Raw genomic sequence first — 23,171 nt, 5'->3', positions numbered from 1 at the left:
ATACATAGGGACTTTGATATAGCACCAACATCCGGGCCCTCGCGCTGTTTACCTGCACCGCATGGACTGGAGCGCGCCGCCGTGCGAACTGGCACGTGTCTTTGCTGTGAACGCGCTTTATCAAAAACAAGCGAGGAGTCGCGCGCGCGGGCTCTGTGTTTGTCTGGAACGCGGAGCCTGCGCTGATTGGCCCTTCGCGCTGTCTCTCTCGGCAGCTGATTGGTTTGACACAAATAATTCTCATCCTGATTGGTTGTCATGTCTGCGGAGGAGAATGTCGTCATTGCAAACCTATATATTTTCGTTGAAAACGTTTAAAAACAAAACAATAAGGTGTGCAATCCAGCGATAGATCAGTGTTATAGCCAGCGAGTCAGTAAGTGCACGAAAACAAAAATAATTAGGAAACCACATTCAGTAATGTATTATTGATAAAACTCCCTAATAGCCAAGACCCTTACATTATTGTTCCTATTATTATTATTATTATTATTATTATTATTATTATTATTATTATTATTATTGTCGTATTTCCACACACTAATTGAAATGGAATATACTATTAAATGCATTCACTGAAATACGCGGTGAATTTAAAACAATCCATCAAAGAAATAAATAAACATTCTCTAGTTACTAAATATTTATGTTTTTTGTTTGTTTATTTATGTATTTTGTTTTTACATTTTACTCTTCATATGATGTTTATTTTTGATTTATTTTATTTTATTCTTAATGTTTTTCGTTTGATTTTAAACTGCTTGTTTTTAAATGATTATAATGATTTTCGGTTGTTTTTATAATTGCTGCGTGTTTTTATAGACTTATATAAAACATACATGATATATTAATATAAAATGATTGCAACTAAAATGAATTAATTTACATTTGTTTTACTTTTTAATAAGTTTTATTTCATTGCATTTTGTGTATTTGTTCATTTTGAGGCACTTAAAAAATAAGGTCGCTCTCTTGTGTGTCGTGAGAGATATTTGTGAATGAAGACGGGCAGATGAAAATGTTCATGAGCGTGGAGCGCACATTAATAACGACCTCCGCCTCGTACGTGACCGCATCATCGTCTCATTCAAAAAACGAATCCGCAAAGAAGAGCATCAGAGTGTTGGAAACATGAACAGTGGACTCTAAACAACAACAACAACATCAACAGCATCATCTTGGACCATCGGGAGACATGCGGACACCACAGCAGCGCTCCTGAATGAGAAGCCCTGCAGTGGGGACAACAACTAATCCACTTCCACCGAAAGGTATCGCATTCTGCATCGGACAACATGTTTTTATTTAGATTCTAGATTTGATTTTCATATTTCGATCAACGCGTGAGTTGCTTTAAGAGCTCTGCATCCGAAGTGCCTCAGCGAAGGTCACATTGGAGTCCTGTGCTTTTAAATTATACACGAACTAAAAAAACACGACGCTGTCAAGCACCGAGACTCTAATATTTAGTTGTATTTTACGCGAGCTTTGTTATTATTGCCTTGTATCAAACGTGAAAAGCTGGGTTACCATGGCGCGGAGTTATAAAATGGGACGCAGAATGAAAACATATGACATCATCAGGACAGTGGTGGCGACGCGACAGCCTTCCTTATTTAGCTGAAGACTTCAACAAAATGTGAATTAGAGCCGCTTATGAAACTATTGAGCGGTATTTCTTGTCGTTGGAACACCGTGTGTGTTTCTTTGTGCCCAAAAGGTAACGGGTTGATTATCTTTAAACAACACACTGCCGATACATTTACGATGACAGTGACACTAATGACTACGGAAGTTTTAATGTCTTGCGTTGCTTCTGCCGTTGTTCTCAGTTGCTGGAATATATGCTCGTTGGTTTTTTTGTGAGCTATTATTTTGGGCTGGCTCTTCACTTATTATTTATAAGGCGTAGCAGATGCTCTCTGACGCATAAAGATGGGGCCATTTCTTTAGTGCTGTCAGGCTTTGAAAACCCACCCTTAGATGAACCCCAAACCTTTTATTAAAGGGACAGTTCACCCCGAAATGAGCATTTCTTGCTAATTTAGTCACCTTCAGGGCAATCAAAATGATGGTTGTTTTATTTAAGCAGAGTGTTTAAAAAGTGTGTGTTGAAACAAGGATGCTTGGTGATTCAACTACTACTAGTACTTTACATTTACATTTAGTCATTTAGCAGACGCTTTTATCCAAAGCGACTTACAAATGAGGACAAGGAAGCAATTTACACAACTATAAAAGCAGCAGTGAACAAGTGCTATAGACAAGTTTCAGGTGTGTAAAGTCTAAGAAGCAAAGCAATAGTAATGTAAGTTTTTTTTTTTTTTTGAGAGAGAGAGAGAGAGAGAGTACAGTTAGTGGTATAGCCAGAGAGGCAGTTAAGATTAGGAAGGAAAGTGGAGACTAAATAGTTGAGTTTTTAGTCGTTTCTTGAAGACAGCAAGTGACTCTGCTGTTCTGATGTAGTTAGGGAGTTCATTCCACTAACTGAGCAGACTGAATGTGAGAGTTCGGGAAAGTGATTTCTTCGCTCTTAGGGATGGAACCACGAGGCGACGTTCATTCACAGAACGCAAGTTTCTGGAGGGCACATAAATCTGCAGAAGTGAGAGCAGATAAGAAGGAGCAAAGCCAGAGGTCGCTTTGTAAGCAAACATCAGAGCTTTGAATTTGATGCGAGCAGCAACTGGCAGCCAGTGCAAACGGGTGAGTAGCGGAGTGACATGTGCTCTTTTGGGTTCATTAAAGACCACTCGTGCTGCTGCGTTCTGAAGCAGCTGAAGAGGTTTGATAGAATTAGCTGGAAGCCCGGCTAGTAGAGAGTTGCAATAGTCCAGTTTGCAGAGAACAAGAGCTTGAACAATAAGTTGAGCTGCATGTTCAGATAGGAAGGGTCGGACCTTTCTGATGTTTTTCTTTGATAGTAAAAAAAACAAATACACTCTATTAAAATGGTTGGGTTAAAATACCCCAACATATAACCCAACTATAGGTTATTATAGCACCTTCCCAATTGTGGGTTATTTTATCCCAATGCATTGGGTTATTTTGATTGAATGTTATTTTTTTTAATTCTGGTATTTCTATTGCTACTATTACTAGTACTACTATTAATTTTATAATTATGACTGTGTAATTAAATAACATGCAGTATTCAAAAATATTGAAAAAGCTTTTTTTCCATTACATTTTAGTTCCAGACACTTTTGTTAAAATAAATCAAGAATCACAATTAATGAAGAAACAGAACAAAGTACAGACAGTTTATAAACTGTGCAAGCAGAAAATCATGTTGTATTGAGCAGAATATGGAGCTCTGTGTGCTGTAGAGACTGTCCAGCAGCTGCAGCAGGCTTCACTCAGTGTCCACAGTGTACAATACATTTTAACCACATTCAAACGCTTCTAAAAGATGGTCTTGGATGGTAAAACGGACATAAAAACACAACATGGAGAGGTAATTTGATAAAAAAAATAACAATATTATTACACTATAGCTTAAATAAACTTTATAACGCAAAAACAACATTACGCACGCATATTAATACAGCTGTTCTGTGTCAAGCAAATCAGTTGACTGTTCAAATTTTCAAATTCAAATTTTTAACCCAACTGGTTGAGTTATTAAATAAACGACCAAATAAAGGTTAAAAATAACCCAACAAAGCACCAAATATTTTACTCAACTAGTTGAGTTATTAATAAATAATCTAATAAAGGCTCAAAATAACCCAACAAAGCACCATATATCTTAAACTCAACCACTGGGTTAAGTGTGCAGGTGTGCAGGCAAAAGAAAATGATATACCTGAGGCTCCTGATAATACACTGAGGCAAAACAGTCAGTCAGTGAAAGAAACGCAATATGATTTTACAGATAGTTCACTCAAAAATAAAAATTCGGTCATCATTTTCTCACACTTCACTTCTCACACTTAATTTCTTTTGTTAAAACACAAATGAAGATATTTCGAAGAATGCTGGAAAATCTGTGACCATTGACTTCCATAACATTTGTTTTTCCTACTATGGAGGTCAATGGTGTATCCCTTTAAAGCATCGTTCTCAAACTGGATTCCTGGAGTGCCGCAGCTCTGCACAGTTTTGCTCCAACCCTAATCAAACACAGCTGATCCGACTAATCAAGGTGTTCAAGACTACTAGAGTCTATTGTGCAGGTGTAAGTTGGAGCTAAACTGTGCAGAGCTGCGGCCCTCCAGGAATTGAGTTTGAGACCATTGCTTTAAAGCATATCCCAAACTCAGATTAATGCTGTTTATTTATTTATGCTAATTTACAGTGTAAAGATGATGCATTTGTTGTATAGTCAAAAAGTCATTTGCGTATGTGAAAGAAACTTAAGATTTTGTGGATAGTTCACTAGAAAAATCTAAATGTATCATCATTTTCTCACACTTCACTCTTTCCAAACTTGTTTGATTTAATTTCTTCTGTTAAAACACAAATGAAGATATTTCGAAGAATGCTGGAAACCTGTAACCATTGACTTCAGTAGTACTTATTTTTCGTACTATGGAAGTCGATGGTTACAGGTATCCCTTTAAAGCATCTGTCTCAAACTCGATTCCTGGAGGGCTGCAGTTCTGCACAGCTTAGTTCCAACCACCTCCGACTCTCATCTGCTCAATAGTCTCTAACACCTTGATTAGTCGGATCAGGTGTGTTTGATTAGGGTGGGAGCAAAACTGTGCAGAGCTGCGGCACTCCAGGAATCGAGTTTGACACTTATGCTTTAAAGCATAGGGCTCAAACTCAGACTAATGCTAATTGTTTATGTATGTAAATTTACAGTGTAGAGGAAAGATCCATGTGTTGTAGTCAAAAAAAAAATTTGCGCATATCCAGGATCTTGCTACCAGGGACGGATTTAGTGATTTGGGGGCCCCAAGCAACTCCAGCCATGGGGCCCAAGTCCTGAAATGCACACTTTTACTTTTATTTAATTTTTATTTAGTTTGCTGTTTTTTTAATGTCACTCAACCTTTTTTTCTATGTTTTAAATGATTAGTTTTCTTAAAATTAATTTACAACTAAAAATAATAAATAAATATATTTTATAGTTTGACTGCTTCATGATTTGGGGGTGGTGGATATTTTATTTTATAATATTATATTTACATAACATTACATTATTATAATAATATTATGTTTTACTGTATATTAAATAATACTTAATGACGTAAAATTTGTATTTATTTGACTCTTAGTATACAAAATATGATAGAAAATGATGTTATATATAGTTTATAACTATAATTTCCACTTCTAGATATTTATTGGGGGCCCTCAGATATCCTGGGGCCCTAAGCAGCCACTTACCTTGCATATTGGTTAAATCGGCCCTTGCTTGCTACCTAAGAAGTTGTAAATATAAAAGTGATGACTGCGTTCAAAGCACTGCTTTGTGAAGCTTCGAAACCTTTCTGAATCTTGTTTCGAGTGGCTCTTGAGCTTAAATGGCTTAATTATTTCATTACTTTCATTAAAAAACATTTTTAAAGTGAATGGTGATCTGTGTAATACCTTCAAATCCACACGAATCATGCGGGTTTACTCAGATCGCCCCCAGTGGTGAATCACTGAACTGATTTGATCTCGAATTTACCTGATCTTGAATCAGTTTGTAGACGTTGTAGAGTTTGTAGGTGTTTTATAACTAGACATTTGTAAAAACAAAAAGAAATAACATCAGATAATAGTCTCTTGTTGTCCTGTTTAGCAGAGGCCACAATGGAACCAACATTAATATTTAATGATAGTAGACGATTATACTTTCAATGTTGCCATTTTAATCCACGTTTTGCTTGTGTATTTGTTACATTTACAGTTTTTTGACCGGCAGGTGATGTTTTGAATAGTTTGAAAAAGCTTAATTTTGGCAGCACGGTGGCAAAGTGGGTAGCACAATCACCTCCCAGCAAAACGGTCTCTGGTTCGAGCTTCGGCTGGGTCAGTTGGCATTTCTGTGTGGAGTCTGCATGTTCTCCCCGTGTTGGCGTGGGTTTCCTCCGGGTGCTCCGGGTTCCCCCACAAGTCCAAAAAACATGTGGTATAGATGAATTGGGTAAGCTAAATTAGCCGTAGTGTATGTGTGTGAATGAGTGTGTGTGGATGTTTCCCAGTGATGGGTTGCAGCTGTAAGGGCATCCGCTACGGAAAACATTTGCTGGATAATTTGGCGGTTCATTCCGATGTGGCGACCCCAGAATAATAAAGGGACTAAGCTAAAACGAAAATGAGTGAATGAATGAAAAATTATATGTGACATATGTTATATGTAACATATATGTAGTTTAAAGTGAAAGTTTGCTCCCCAGACTGTCACGAATACGCTCAGGACCAGTCGTTAAAGGTAATAATGTTGTAAATAATGCACAGTTATTTCACTGAGCAATTGTTTAGTTTCATTAGAGCTCCGGGCATCACCAGGAGCCACGTGTATTAATTTTGTTATGCCTGTATATGTTTTTTTTTTAACTCTAAATGTGCTTCTAGCCTTTGACTTGCATTTTAACAACCGCCAAGGTCTATGGTTTCAGCTAAAAAATCATTCAAGTACGAATGAGTATACTAACAGCAAATTTCCATTTTTGGGTGAACTATCCCTTTAAGTAGCTAATGCTGCTCTGTAATCACCCTGTCTTAGAGTGTTGACATGATTTGCATGTTGTCCATGTTGTCTTAGTGGGTGTAGGAATCACTGACATGATGTGGATGAAAGTAGCTAATTATAATAATAACTACAGACTAGGCATGGGATGATAACCGGTTTCAAGGTTTACCGTGGTTTGGAATAGTCATGGCTTTAAAACCGCTAAAAATTTTTGTTATACCATTCCTAAGGTATATGTCAGGGTTTTTAATGTGTTGTAATGAAATCTGTGTTTTAGAAACTAATGAAGATAGCAGAAGTCAATGATTAATTTGAATTATTTAGCCTGACATATTTACTGTTCCTAAATATTATGAATGTTTCATAAAACAAAATATATTGTGTTTCATGTGGAAAAATGTTGTTTTCTATCCAGATATTTTAACATAGCTTATTTTAGAGCATTAATCGCAATACCGTGATATTTTTATCCAAGGTTATCATACCGTCAGAAAATAATGTTATATAAAGAATACTAAACAGATTCCTTCCACTATTAAATCAGCTTCATTTTTCAAATATATCATTTCAAATCTATAAGGAATACAGCTTTCCTTTTGTTTGAGGACGTAATGCAAGACATTAAACCGATGAAGTCATTTTCTCAGTCTATGCAATTGCTCTGTATTTATTTACACATCCGGGATTATTTTAGCTTGGCTGGTAGCCACGCCCCCGCGGCGCATCTATTGGATGCTTTACACGCCAGTAATGCGACGCTCCGCCCATCCTCAAAGCAGCAAGTCCATCACAAACACAAAGAGTGCAACAAAGACTAGAGAAATGTACAGCCTAACCGACATACAGAACTATCAGATAGTCTCAGTTTGAGGTCTCAGACGGAATCAGCACGGAGACAAGACAACAGAAACCAAAAAAGGAAACAAAAACATCTCAAAGCATACTTCGGAGAAAATATTTAGCTTCCCTACAGTAAATCTATGCCAAACTTCGCATTGAGATCCAGTTTAGGGGGTAAGTTGATGCATTCTATGTATTTCAGCCTAAGATATTGACATATTATACAGTTGAAAGCATGAAAATTGTTTTATGACGCTTGTTAGCGCGTTTACACCAGCTCAGAACCATTCCTGTGTAAATCTCTCGTCTGTCAGTGGAAGAAATGTGGAGCTGGATGCATGCACGCGCTTTAAAGTTAATCGTTCGGAATAAAAATATCAGTATGGCATGATGCTTGCCAGTTTGCTGTTGTATTTGCAGGTATCGGGGCTCAGTTTTTGTCTCTGTCACTCTGCGCTTCCTGGTTTTGTCACAAAAGCACGAGCCTTTGTTTTGTATCCACGTTGGTCGCACAGTTTCTTTGTTGTTTTCTCTAAAGATCCCGCTGACAACAATCAATTTGCACCTTTTGTAACTGGTGGCCCATTGTCGACGCGTTGAATTGCTTTTATGAACATCTCCTTTTAGTTGTTTGTCACTTTTCATGGATGTTAAAACAAAACAGACAATTTGATGCTTGTTAGGAAAAGGTTGCCCCATAATAACAAATGATAGCAGCATAATAAATAGTCTATACGAGCTGTTAGATTTGCGGTTATTGTTTTTTTCTTAAGCCATATAATGCTCATGATTAGCCTTATCCTCTCAGGTTAACACGCGCTCATGAGCCTCCTTTGTTTGCCTGCTGTTGACTTCCTTTAGATTGAGTTGGATCGGGTTTTATTTCACGACATCAACGCTTGTCTTTTGTTCCAGCTGATTTAAGCAGCTGCTGATCACATTGAACAGTTATAAACAAATATTAACAGTTATAAACACACTGTCCACTGTTTAGTTAAATGTTTTGAATGTTCATGTGGTTTACAGTTAAGTTATCTTTATAACAGCACGATTTGCAATGTATTTATGCAGTGTTGTTAGCGAAAACACGTTATATATAGCTACCCTAGACTTTTTTACGATAACATTTGTGTTATAAGAATAAATATTGCTAATAACGTCACTTATAACGAGTTTTCCGTGCATATATAAGGATGCTTATAGATTTGTAAGCAAGAAAACTCACATGTTGGATATTTAATGCTATAATGTTTACAGGTAAACAAGTTTTCAATTCTACTCAGACGCGTGCCACATCGCGCAGTTCGCGAGTCCCTCTCGTGAACGCGCGACAGTGTTGCCATCACATTTGTTTTTAAGCGACTTTCTGTTTGTGTTTACATTAGGGGTTCCAAACTCTGGATGGCCCGTATCCTGCATATTTCAGTTCCAACCTCAATTAAACACACCTTAACTAGCTAATCAAGCTCTTTCGAGGTATACTAGAAAGATCCAGGTGGACCCCCAGGACTGAGTTTGGACACCCCTGATTTGGCTTGTTTTCAGTGCCTCAATGCACATATTTCAGACTGCTATGTGCTTGCTCTGAAAATTAAAGAAGGCAATCGTAAAATATCCCCTCCTGCTGTATGAACCGCTCTGTATTATGTAATTATTAAACGGAAGCTCAGTTCCTCATTCATGTTGTGTTTATGTATTAGTCTGACTAATGATTAGTGAAAATATATTTGGCATCTATATGTAATAGGAATTTGTATGTATGTTTTATGGAAAACAAACAACACGGGGTTGTTTCCTCAGACTTATTAAGGTTAGGTAAGTGAGAGCGTGTTGCGTGTTTTTGCGTGATCTGGCAACCATGGCTCGGAGCTCGCGCGTTTTGTTGGTCGGCATGGTTGGAGCTTCCTGTGCTATTGCGGAAGTGTCTGTGTTTTTCTTTTGCATACAGTGTTGTTGCCCCCTCATTAGCGCATTATTCGGAGGTTCCTGTTATTTTCTGATTGTCTGTGCGAACAGCATGTGAACTAGGGTATGATGAATGCCCAAAAGAGATGAGAGCTATAAAAGGCACTAGTTAAAATTGGCCAGTACTTGAACAGCATTCATGTTCAAGAGTGAAAATTTCTCATAATCATGTTTCAAAGTGTATCCTCTTCAAAATTAGAAGCCTACCATTATATTATATAATGGCAATTAAGGTACTTTGCTAACCATATTCATGTAACGTTGCATGATAATCAGAGAAAGTTCTGTTGTTGAATTAAAATGGTGGCTGCAGAAAGTCGAAACACTTGTTTGCTGCATAAAGTTAATATTCTTCTTCTAAGACTAAGTTTTATATGCATATTCTCCTAGACCGTTCATACTACACCCACCAAACTAACTCCAAACTGGTCTGACTTTGGTTGCTATATCTTTTCCAACTGATCCGACTTATGGTTTTCCGAAAACTGACCCGGAAAATTCGAAAAAGTGCCGTTGACTTAACATTGAACCACATTTTGTGACCTCATAACTTTGCGCCATACTGTCATACAGACTTAAATTTGGCCTCAATTAACTCAGACTACCAACCTGCCTATCACAGATGACCTTTCAACTTACTAGCCACACCCTAGCAACCACTTACGGCACCCTAGCAACTATCCCATAGACTTCTATTTTAAAAAACTGCCATTGGTTTTACATTGGACATACTAACAACAAACATGCTAATTCATACTATAAACATATTAGCGACATGCTAATTCATACTAGATTCATGGTAACAACATACCAGTTTATACTAGAAATGTTAACATGATAATTCATACTAGAACCATGCTAACAACATGTTAATTTACGCTAGAAACATGCTAGCAACACGCTAATTCATACTAGAGCCATGGTAATTTGTTAGCATCTGCCTAGCAACCACTGAGAACACCTTAGCAACCACCATGCAACCGCCAAGAACACCCTAGCAACCACCTAAAACACATTGGCAACAACATAAAACACCCTATAGCAATGCCTTAGCATCCACCTAGAACACCCTAGCGACACTTTAGTAACCACTCAGTACACCCTAGCAATACCTTAGCAACTGCCTACCAACCTCTCACAACACCTTAGCAAACACTCAGAACACCCTAGCAACACCTTAGCAACTGCCTAGCAACCACTCAGAACACACTAGCAACACATTGGCAACTGCCTAGCAACCACTCAGAACACCCTAGCAACACATTGGTAACCACTCAGAACACACTAGTAACCATCCTAATAATGCCTTAGCAACCACTAAGAACAACCTAGCAACCGCCTAGCAACGCCTTAGCCACCACATAAAACACCCTAGCAGAGCCTTAGCAACTACTCAGTACACCTTAGCAAGCCACTTAGAATACCCTACACCATGACAACTACCTGGAACACCCTAACAATCACCTAGTAAGGCCTTAGCAACCACTCAGAACACCTTAGCAACCACCTAGCAACACTTTAACAAGTCAAAACACCCTAGCAACGTCTTAGCAATCACCCAGAATACCCTAACAACCACCTAACACATTACCAACGACTCAGAACACCCTAGCAACAGCTTGGCAACCATTCAGAACACCCTAGCAATCCATCAACCACCTAGCAAAAAACATGCCAATCCGTACTAGAAGCATGCTAACCTTTATGTAGTTATCTATCTATGCCAACTGTTTTAAACTTCTTAAAGACTACTTCAATTATTTAAACTTTTAAAGGGCCACAAAACCCCCCTGTCTCAGCAAGGTGTGTTCACACCTCTAGTTTGCAAAAACTCAGGAAAGTGGGTGAGTCCAGCTCTGTTTAGCATAAAAATGGGAGTTTCAGTTTGAGCACGCGCTCCTTTTCACTGAGGCAAAACCAACACAGACGCAGGGGAGAAAGACAGTGACTGTTTACATGAACATCAGTAATCAAATTATTTTCCAAATTCTTAATGCATCGACTTTAACTGCAGTTTGGCACTTTCACTTTCATTCAGGAACATTTCATGCGTGCCCCCGTGACAAACGAGATATTGGATGCAGGAACTGCTGGAAGAGTGTAGTTTTAATGGAATGTTTGATACCGCACGGCGAATGGGAGAAAAAAAACTCTGCATTTCCCGGTAACTTGGATGCACTCGGTAGGTAGCGTCAGAAAGCCGTGTGTGTATAGACTATCCAGTCACAAAATGCAGCAAAAATCCTACTCTACGGTAATGGATTGAGGTGTTTACATGTTTCCATTCAGAGAGCAGCATTTACAGCGGAACTTTCAGCCCATGATATTGTAGTGATATTACCTTCCTGTAAACTTAGTAACTAAATCATTTTGACTAAGGGATGTCTTTAAACACTGAAAGAGTACTGCTGACGATACTATCTAATCTTGCCATCTGAATAAACAAAGACCACTGATCGCTCACTTACCAAATCTGTAGAGACTTGACAATCAACACCAACTGGAGCCGTGTCCTTTTTAAAAAGAGACGAGCGGCAAATTCAGATTTCACCATTATTAGATGCGAAAAACTCTCTGGAAAAAATGTTCCTTACAAATATATTTATGTCACGTGCACTGTAGTCCACACGTGAGTCCAGCTGCGCTCTCATAGCGGGGGAATGAAAACTTAGTTGCAGCACATTTATAAACGAAACACTGACGACCCATGTCACTAAACAATTCTTCTTCTTCCACTTATTTTGGCAACACAACGCTGGCGTCTCTCTGCCGTCTTCGATGCTATCATGCATGGTAATGAAGTTGCTCCTCATTCCCTATAGAGCGCGCTGATTGTTTTGAACCAAGTCTTTCTCATGAATAAATGATGCACACTCAGAGACGTCACAATGTACTCGCATGATACAGACATCCAGTCTCCACGCTGGATAACACGCAAGGATCTTGACGCAGCTTCAAAAATTAGTTTTAAACCGGAAGAAATAATTTTCTCGAAATAACGCAAAAGCAACCAGTTTTCACTTTTTTGTGAAATAGATGTGTCCAAACAGTGTTTTTAGCAGCATGGGACACGTATATAACTGTCAACATCTTAAAAAAATGTGTTTCGTGACCCTTTAAAACTACTTCAAGCTTTCAGACGAGGCTTTCTCAAGACACCATAAAGTTTGTCTACGAACGTTACTTTTCTAGTTAATATTAACGATGTAACCTGCCACAAATAAGTGTTATTTTTGGCTTAGTAATATGTTGCCAGTCTGGTCTGATAAAATGCAATGGCTTGAACACAACTGTCTAATAGATAGTAGATTTTCCCACAGGGGCTATGAAGCTTAGCATGCTCCTCTTGGTGCACAGGGCAAGTAGCTTTCATTTATGACATGCTTAAACAACTTGTAGGCTAAGAGTGAATGTTAAATATGTGAGATTCACTGGAGGGAGAATCGTTATTATTCACACTTCATCAGTCACACAATGCCTCTCAGGCTGATCGGGCTTAAGCTGTCAAGGGTGAGGAGGAAATGATTGTTTTCTTTCACTTTTATCTCATCTCAGCTGCTCATTTGCTCATGCTAAGCATTTTCCGCAATTTTAGGAGTAGTTTTTCATGCTAAGAAGAAATGGTTCACGCAGCACCAAAACCATGGGGTTGCTGCATACTTTGAATGAAATACAAGAGTAAAAATATACATTAAATGCTTAAATGTACATTTAAAATGGAAATGTTATGCAGTTTAAAGCTTCAGGAGGGAAAAAGTATCTTAAAAGTGCTTCACACAACATCTACGCTGTATTTGACATTCTGAAATTACACATAGGATTGTTTTTAGTGTTGACTCATTCACTTTTTAGCTAACATTAGTTAACCACAGTCTTTGGGGAGTTCTTCTATTGAGCTGCTTATTGATTATTTTAACTGTATAATTAATAAACGTTTAAATAGTTCTAATGATTCGAGCTGAAAATAAAGACACCATTGTCTTATTATTGTAACTGGTATAATGACCAACAAATACTTTGTGTGTTGCCTTATTGTATAAACTTGCTCAGAGTTAACAGATGCTTTAACCAAATTTAATTGGAAACGATTATTTACACTTCAGTTTAGTCTCGCTATTTAGTTGATACTGTTAATATTAGATAAAAATATGACTGAATTTTAATAGCTAATAACTCCATTTAATAAAACCATTACGACTTGTAATCAGATCATGACTATGATTTTAATACATTAGGCATTACCTAATACATTAGGCATTAGGTATTTAATACATTAGGCAAGTTTTTGACTCTTCTAAAGCATACAAATACCATAATGTTTGCAGATATTTAAGAAACATGCCAAGTGAACATTCTTGTTTATCTGAAAAACAATGCTGAAGTCAGATATTCTGCTTTAAAAATGTGAGCTACGTGCCAGAACATCTGCCATTGTTTTGGTCTCTTTAACCTGCCAAATGCCAGTTTAGCCAATAATATTTTTCCTCACTCCGGGTTGCCTTCATGGAAAACAGCATATTTAATTTGTTCGTTCAGAAAGGCCCTCAAAGCATGCGTCCGTGACTGAAATGCGGCCTCCGGTGCACAGTATCAGCCTCGAAATGAGACGCAGATTCAAAGTTAGCAATTATATAATTAGCAAATAATATAAACATTAGGTGAGTAGATTACATTATAACCCTGTGTCCTAACAACACGCTATATGACGAGATTTGCAGTGATAAGCAATTTGGCTGTTTACACTCACTTATGAAATGCTAAGATTTATAATCTAATGATTACATATTAAACCTCTTTAACATTAATAAATGTACATGCTGAATCACTCATGTGTTGGCTTGCAATGAGTCAAGTTCAATTTCCAACAATTTATTTTATTTTCTAAATCTGCTGCTGCTTACAGTAGTATGGCAATAAATGTCATGTAAAATGGCATTAAGACTCAGAACATGGTTTAAATCAGCCTTGTTGGTCCTCAATCTGGCAACATGCGCTTGCGTTTGTTTTGATCTAGGAATGCAATACCTTGTTCAACCACTGGGTGTAAAATTTACATACTTTTTAAAAATAATTTTTTAGGGGGGGTTCACCTTTATTGGACAGGACAGTAGAGAGTATTGACAGGAAAGTAGAGATAGGGGAAGGATCGGCGTTGGACCTCGAGGCGGGAATCGAACTCGGGTCGCCGTGCACACCGGAGTGCATGTGTCGGTGCACTTTCCACTACGCCAGTGGCACCGACTACATACTGCACCTTTAAGAAATGAACATTACCTATTAATACAAACTTTTGTAGTTTTGATTGTGAGTTTAGTCAAATTAAGTAATGTTAACTATTGGAGCCTTACTGCACAGTGTTAATGTATAAAATCCCTATAAATTAATAATCAATATTTTAACATGTAGTAGTAGGCCAGATTAACATGTGAGAATGTTCATGTTTGTCCAGTGTCTCTAAGCATTGAGTGTTGTTATTAACACCACTGCAAATACCATGTGAATGTTCTTAGAAAGAAAATCACTCTAAAAGTAAAAAAAACAAATCACAATATTTTGCAATGCCCACAATATCAATATTAATGTTCAATATAACAGTATATTGAGTTACTAAATATCGCTATGTCTAATGTAACACTAAAAAGACATAAATCACTTCGTAAAGTGAAGTTTATTTATGAACTAATTTCGAGAGGAGCGCGTGCTTATGATTGATAGCAGCTGGTCCTCAGTAGCTAACCCATGATTCACCAATCAGACGATTCCTAAACCACTATAAATAACCAGAGTATCTTACCTTAGCCATCTTAGTTTTAAAGAATCCCCCCTTCCACCCCTACTCCTCCCATTTCCTTGTCAGGGCAGCACGGAGGCCTAATGGTTAGCATCATTGCCTCACAGCAAGAATGTCACTGGCCCAGATCTTACCTGGCCAGGTCGGCGTTTCTGTGTGGAGTTTGCATGTTCTCACCGTGTTTGCGTGGGTTTTCTCCGAGCTCTCCGGTTTCCTCCCACAGACCAAAAACATATAACACAAGTAAATTGACATTATAGACAAGTGTTGAATCCAGTATTCACTCTATAGTGTTCATAATCTACATCTACCATTATCAAGCAGGGGAGTTCTCGAGACCTACCTGAACTCGGACTCCCCTCTCGCCCTGCAACGGGGGGAGCCCCGGGCTCGAGGATCTCACAAGCTCAGGGCTCTGTCTCGGGACAGCATGCCAAACACGCTTTATAATCAATCATCAGCTAAGGGTAAACTCTTGAAATGCTATTTCTGTGATGCTTTTGAATTTCTTTTAAACTTTTAAAAGCATATGGTGGCTTCGGGTCCAAGTGCTCTATCAAACTGCTTTCTCCATTTTTTTTTTTCAATCTCCAGGTCGTATTTTCTCCTGTGGTGTCTGTGTGGAGCGTGCCACACATCCACTCCACAACAACGACGGCTTTTGCTTGCATCTTCCAGTGTTTCTTCTGTCAGCAAGTTCAGCAGAGCTGCAACTCGTCCAGCGCCAGCCCGGAGGAACCCAGCGAGGAGCACCACAACTGTGAGATGGTGAAAATGACAAAGTCCAAGACCTTCCAGGCTTACTTGCCCAACTGTCACCGAACCTACAGCTGCATCCACTGCCGGGCACATCTCGCCAATCACGATGAGCTCATCTCAAAGGTCAGTGGAGACTTTAATAGACTTACAAACAGTGTTGGAGAGTAACTAAATAAACAGTGCTACCTGACAACATTGCATTTTGTACTGGGGGCTGTAGCTCAGCTGCTTTTACTGTAACAAGCTATATAAACATACACTATTATGTCACACAGTGGAAAATGTTCACCTTCAGAATGTTTGGTTGTCATTGACTTCCACTTCCAGTTGTTGGTCATCATCATTGACTTCCATAGTATGATTACCTTACAATTGAAGTCAATGATGATTATCAACTGTTCAGAAACAAGCATTTTTCAACATCTCTTTAGTGTTCATCAGTGGACAGTGACTAAATGTTGGCTAAATTTTCATTCTGGAAGTGAATTGCTATTTTAAATATGACTTTCTAGTAATGAATGTTAAAATTCTGCATTGGTAACCATTGGTTGTGTCCAAACTCAAGCTTACAAACTCCCTTTATTGGTTCATTTTGAGTCAGACTTGTGAATTCGGTGAATTGTTAACTGGAGACGTGCTCTGATTGAATCGTTTGAACTTGATGAATCGGTCACCGGAGACTCGCGCTGATGGGATCATTCAAATCAGTGAATCATATACTGGAGCATGTATTTTGAATTAGTGAATTGTGAAATGGAGACTCACTCTGATCGGATCATTTGAATTGGTGAATTGTAAACTACAACCTTGCTTTTATTGGATCATTTGAATCAGTGAATCATTAGCTAGAGACTAGCTCTGCTTAATTTTTAGTCAGACTTGTGAATTCAATTGTTAACTGGAGACTCGCTCTGTTAGGATCATTTGACCTAATGAGTTTTTAACTAAAGACTCTCTTTGATCAGATTATGTAAATAAGTGAATCATTAATCGAAGACTTGCTCTGATCGGATCATTTGAATTAGTGAGTATTTAACTAAAGACTCACTCTGATCAGATCGTTTGAATGAGTGAATTGTTAACTGGAGACTCCTGATAGGATCATTTGAACTATTGAATTTTAAACTAAGACTCCCTGATCAAACTATTTGAATGTGAATCATGAACATGATACTCCCTCTGATAGAATCATTGGAATTAGTGAGTTTTTAACCAAAGACTCGCTCTCATCAGATCATTTGAATCAATGAATCGTTAATTGAAGACTCTCTGCGATCGGATCACTGGAATTAGGTTTTCACTGAAGACTCGCTCTGTTCAGATCATTTGAATCAATGAATCGTTAATTGGATACTCGCTCTAATCGAATCATTTGAATTACTGAGTTTTTAACCAAAGACTCTCTTTGATCAGATCGTTTGAATCAATGAATCGTTAATTGGAGACTCGCTCTGATCGGATTATTGGAATTAGGTTTTCACTGAAGACTCGCTCTGATCAGATCATTTGAATCGTTATTTAGAGACTTGCTCTGATCAGATAATTTAATTCAGTGAATTGTCAACTGCAGGCTTGCTCTGATTGAATCATTTGAATCATTTTTTCAGGCAACATTAAAAGAATCAGTCTATTCATTAATCAGAAGCGTCTATCGCTTCTCAGAGAGGGTGAACATTTTTCCAGTTCAAAATAACAAGCAATTACGTGTTTTAATGAAATAACAATACTCTAATAAAATACAGTTTCCTGGAAGACAAGTACAGGAGTAAAGAATTCTTTATTGTCCATTGCTGGCTGTTGGTCTTGCCTCTTCTGTACTCCTGATAGTTTTACCAGGTTAAATTATATATCGTTTTGTTTTCTAGTAAACTGTGATCTCAACAGGCACTTTGCGTCTTGTTTAGTGGATGTAGCAGGTTATGTTCACTCAGGAGGCACATGCCACTGTTCCAGATGGCTAAGCTGTTAACGCTACGGCTAGAGATGATCCATTTCCCAGTATGCACTGCACCTGTTAGGATCAGTCCAACCAAAACAGGTGGTTTGGTTTACCTGCTAGCTCATTGCTTGTTGATTTCTTGTTTTCCAGAGCTAAGGTGTTTTAAAAAACGATACTCATACTTAATTCAGAATTAATTACTTTGTTGATAATGAATGTCTACTTCACTATTCAATGACAGTCACAGCCCAGAGACGACAGTCATTAGATTACACTACGCCACTTCTCATATATTTTATGACCCAATAATGCCAAATAAACATGTTTTATTGGTGATAAACAAACATCCACCGATGGCAACAAACACAGACAAGCTAATCCATTAAAATCTGAAGAATTTGTTAGTTGCCTTTGCATTTAAAATTACGATAACCTTCTTTAATTGATCATAATATAACACTGGCTGTGTGTTACTACTGTTAGAGAGTACTAATGATCTTTTAACATTAAATGTTTTAATTAAAATGAAAATGTGCTTGTCCTCAAGTGGTTGCAAACCTCTATGAGTTTTGTTTTTCTGTTGAACACAAAGGAAGATATTTTGAAGGATGTTGGAAACCATTGTATTTTTTCTTTACTATGGTTGTCAATGCCTACCGGTTTTTAACATTCTTCAAAATATGTTCGCTTGTGTTTAACAGAAAAAAAGACTCCTTTTCTCAGACATTTGCCATTTGCGGTTATGAGTAAATAAAATAATTTGGATGAACTATTCCTTTTTACTAGGCTTGGGCTGTATCCAAATTTTGATACCAAATTTTGACCTATTACCGTGCATAATAAAAAATATTATGATGTAAGGCTCAGACAGTGTCACCAAACGGTTGGCTTGTGCCTAATGGATGATGTGTTCACGAACAGAAGAGCAAAACCAAAAACCACCCAGCTAGATCATACAGTCCAGACAGCCTATAACAAGCTGTCTGTATAAACACACACACACACACACACACACACACACACACACACACACATACACACACACAAATAGACACACAAATAGACAGCACCAAGCCAGCAACGCACAGCATCACGCTCTCTCTCTCATTCAAACACATACACACACACATAGACAGCACCAATAAGTGACACACAGCATCATGCTCTCTCTCATTCACACACATACACAAACACTTACACACGCACACACACGCACACACATAAACGGCATCCATGCTCACTCGCTCGGGAGCGATATTGTTAGACCGCACGCCCGTCCGCTCCCGTTCAAATTACACCAGAGTTACAGACCGCTCCCACGCTTTATTTGGAAATTTGTAATAACAAATGTGCTAGACTACACATTCCTTCACGATCAGTCATCCTGTGATGTCCATGGCGAGTGTTATTTCCCGAAGCAGTCACAAGTGTTAGAACGATATTTATTATCTCAATTTCAAATGTTTTAATCTTATTTCAATCTCAGTAAACACTAATGCTTGATGACAACTAATAACTACGTTTATTTAAATGCATTCATTACGGCATGGATAGGATCAAACTTATGACTCCTTTTTAACATTAAGATCTTCTCTGAAATCTAAATGTATATTTTCCTGCCATAGGATTCTTATTAAACACGCCTGAACCTGCTGGGAAAAATCAGATGCTCAGGACATAATCTTTAAATAATGACGTAGTGTCGGCGCCAATAACCTAGTGGTTAGTGCGTCGACACATAGCACCGAGGTGCTCACGGCGACCTGAGTTCGATTCCCGGTTCAGGGTCCTTTGCCGACCCTTCCCCTATCTCTGCTGCCCATGCTTCCTGTCTTTAAATCTCCACTGTCCTATCACAATAAAGGTGAAAAACCCCTAAAAAATAATTATATTAAAAAAATAATAATAATGACCTATTAAAAAATTAGCAAATATATAACTGAGATTCATGATATAATCACAGTGAAGCATTCATTAAATCCTTATTTTTCTCAGAGCGAAACAAATCATCCTCCTGTATAGTTGAGTAGTGGAGGAGCACAAACAAAAAATTATTCATATATTTTTCTTGGAAAAAGGATCTTTTTGAAACTAATTTCATTTGCTATAATTTTTATCTTAATTTTGATGTATCTTTTGTTGGTCAGTTATCTAAAAACAAGAATAATGAATAACATTTGAGGTGATGTGATTCAAAACAAGTCTGCTATATGTGCTAAAACACGAATTGCCATGAGATTTGTGTTGGTTTGTTAAATAAATTAATAATCTAGCCTAAATAAAATTACAGTGAAATATTCACAGTTTCAGAGAAGCCTATATTAAACTGTTTTCACTATTAATGACAAATTTGAAAAGCAGGAAATGCTTTTGCAATATATTCACAGCACTGAACATGTTCCCAGATTACCTCAGAAGAACAAACTCTGTTGGAGGGCTGAGAGAACTCAGAAACTCATTGTGGGAATGGAGATGTCTGCGTATTTGTGCCATTCTGTCAGATAAAATTGCATAAAACACCTCAATATTTTAAAAAAGTAGTTAAAAGTTTGAAGAACAATTAAATTTGATCTTATCCACCCTTGACCCACCCATAAGTAAATATGCAGCCTATTTTTTGATTACCTGACCGGTGCATTAACGGCAGCACGAGCTGATATAACAGAGAAATGATGTGCTCCTATTGCCCAGTGTCACCCATGTGACTGAACTCGTCGTGAAGAACGAGAAAAAAATTAAACGTGCTAGACTTTCTGTGATTGTGTCATGAGGCATCGCAGGCATGGTATCGTTTGTCATGAACTATGTCACATTACATGAGAAGAAATGATTGAATCTTGTGTCACAACACTCAATTGTCATTTACGAATCCCCACGACACCCTATGTCAAGGATATCGTGCAGAAATCATGACTAATTTGTGTGATCTGACCGGGGCTTTAAAGTGATAGTTCACCTAATTAAAATGATGCCATAATTTACTCACCCTCCACTTATTTCAAACCTGTTTGAGTTTCTTTCTTCTGTTGTGAATGTTGTAAAAAACAGCTGTTGACTTCCATAGCATTTTTTTTTGTTCCTATTATGAATGTCAATGGCTGCTTTTTCCAATTCATAAAAATGAGTGTGAGTACATTTGAGTGAACTACCCCTTTAAGAACATTTTCGTGATTGGCCTAGATTAACTTCCTCATTTTTATGAGAAAAACATGCACCTATTTGGGCATTCCCATCTTCAAAAGAAGCCACGTCACATTTCTGTTGCGTAGCTCATAAATCTGAAGCTGTTTGACATGTTCTTTATGTTTCCTTGAGTTGCCAACTAATCCAGCTATGTATTATGGATTATTTTGACTTGAGGATTGGAATGTTGGTTAACTTGTATTTCCATTACAAATGTAGAGCCTGTTGTTGTTATTATTTTAAGTTCATAGATTAGTCTGATAAGCATTGGGGCAACCCTGTATTGCATTGAGATTACAGTGACCTCAAACAGACGAAGGCTAAAGGTACTCCACCCAAACAAACAAATAACAGAGAAAACAAATGTATTTATTATTTATACATTTTATACATTTTAAATAATACTCCCCTGTAGTATGGAGGACAAAACCTGCAAAAAACAACAAACAAATAAATACGCAAATATATAAATGAGTAAATAAATTAATAAATTCCTGCATAAATAAAACAATAAATAAATGAATAAATAAAAATGTAAATAAATAAATAATTGTATATAAAAATCTACAAATTCCTTTATTAATAAATATATAAATAGTGTGGGCAGATAAACAAATAAATAAATTATTTGAATGTTGGGGGAATATGAAAATGCAAAACTGAAAGTTTATTTTGTTTTATTGTTGTTATTTATTTTATCTATTTTTATTAATAATTAATAATTTATTTTGTGTTTTTTTTATTTAATGAAAGAATGGATTTAGATTTTATTTGTAATTTTTTTTATCTATTTTATTCATTTATTAATTTAATGAATGTATTTATTTTGTTTTATTTTTATTGTATTTATTTTATTAAATTTTAATGAATGAATGGATTTATTTTCTATTTTTATTTTATCTATTTTATTCATTTATTTATTTCTTTTTAATGAATGAATGGATTTAATTTGTTTATTTGTTATTTTATCTATTTTATTTATTTATTTTTAATGATTCAAGGATTTATTTGTTGTTTTTTTGTTTTATCTGTTTTATTTATTTTTAATAAATGCATGGATTTTTGTTGTTTTATTTATTTATTAATCAATCAATTTAGTTTTGTTTTATTTTTTGTTATTTATTTATTTATTTATTTTTAATGAATTCATTTATTTATTTATTTATTTTATTTTTTATTTATTAATGAATAAAGTTATTTTTTGTTTTGTTTCATTTATTTATGTATTGTTAATGAATGAATGGAATTTTTTGTTTTGTTTTATTTTTTATTTTATCTGTTATTTTTATTTATTCATTTTTAATGAATGAATGGATTTATTTATTTATTTATTTTTAATGAATGAATGGATTTATTGTGCTTATTTTATAATTTTATCTATTGTATTTATTTAATTTTAACATTTATTTTATAGATTTTTTTTAATTTATTAATTTTTTTTTACATAAAAAGAATCATTTGATAACAAACTTTAAAAACATTTATTTGATATTTTTCAATATTAAAGTTTTTTATGTAAAAAATGTTGAACTATTTTACTCAAAGTTATGCAGTTGCTTTGCTTTAACACTCCTATTAAGGGGTACTTTTCCAAGTCTCTAAAATCTACTGCAGAAATGCACAAATCTCGTTACTGCCGAGTTATGGCTTGTTGACAACTAATAGTGATGCATTGCAATCTGTATATAAATACACCCAGAATCTAAAATAAGATCTGTGGAGAGCAGCAGTAATATCATGCCCTCTTTACACTCAGATTAATTGACTCTGGACATGAAGGTAGGCCAGGGACAAACTTCAGGACAAAAAAACTAATGCGATTTCACAGCGAGCAAAGCAAAACGCATTCAATTCAACTTCTTGCGTTCATCCTCCGGAATCTTTCAGATCTGGGTTGTTTGCGTGTCCAAATAAAAGCATTAATGCTCTCAGCACTCTAAAAAAACAGCACATGCTCCGGGGAGGAGGAGTGTCACTGTGGGTGAAAAGAGTCTTTTGCTGAACTTCCTTTCTCCATCTCATCTCCTCAGCGCCAAGAATTACCTTAAGCTGATTATGTA

The 23,171-nt window shown here is 36.6% G+C and overlaps 1 protein-coding gene across 2 annotated transcripts in view; it reads left to right on the top strand.

The window, feature by feature from the left end:
• The first annotated feature begins 1,007 nt into the window (after positions 1-1,007).
• Positions 1,008-23,171, top strand: part of ypel1 (yippee-like 1) — a 54,038-nt gene continuing 31,874 nt past the window's right edge. The window contains exons 1-2 of one of the 2 annotated variants that reach the window (XM_056457408.1): positions 1,008-1,271; positions 15,825-16,112. In XM_056457408.1, the coding sequence (XP_056313383.1) occupies positions 15,996-16,112 (117 nt within the window). In that variant the 5' untranslated portion in view covers positions 1,008-1,271; positions 15,825-15,995. Of the gene's footprint in view, positions 1,272-7,408; positions 7,649-15,824; positions 16,113-23,171 lie in introns of those variants that run through there. The other variant, XM_056457407.1, reaches the window with a different exon arrangement.

This window comes from Danio aesculapii, chromosome 5, assembly GCF_903798145.1.
Source record: "Danio aesculapii chromosome 5, fDanAes4.1, whole genome shotgun sequence".
Taxonomy (NCBI): domain Eukaryota; kingdom Metazoa; phylum Chordata; class Actinopteri; order Cypriniformes; family Danionidae; genus Danio; species Danio aesculapii.
This window is presented reverse-complemented; position numbering and strand designations above follow the sequence as displayed.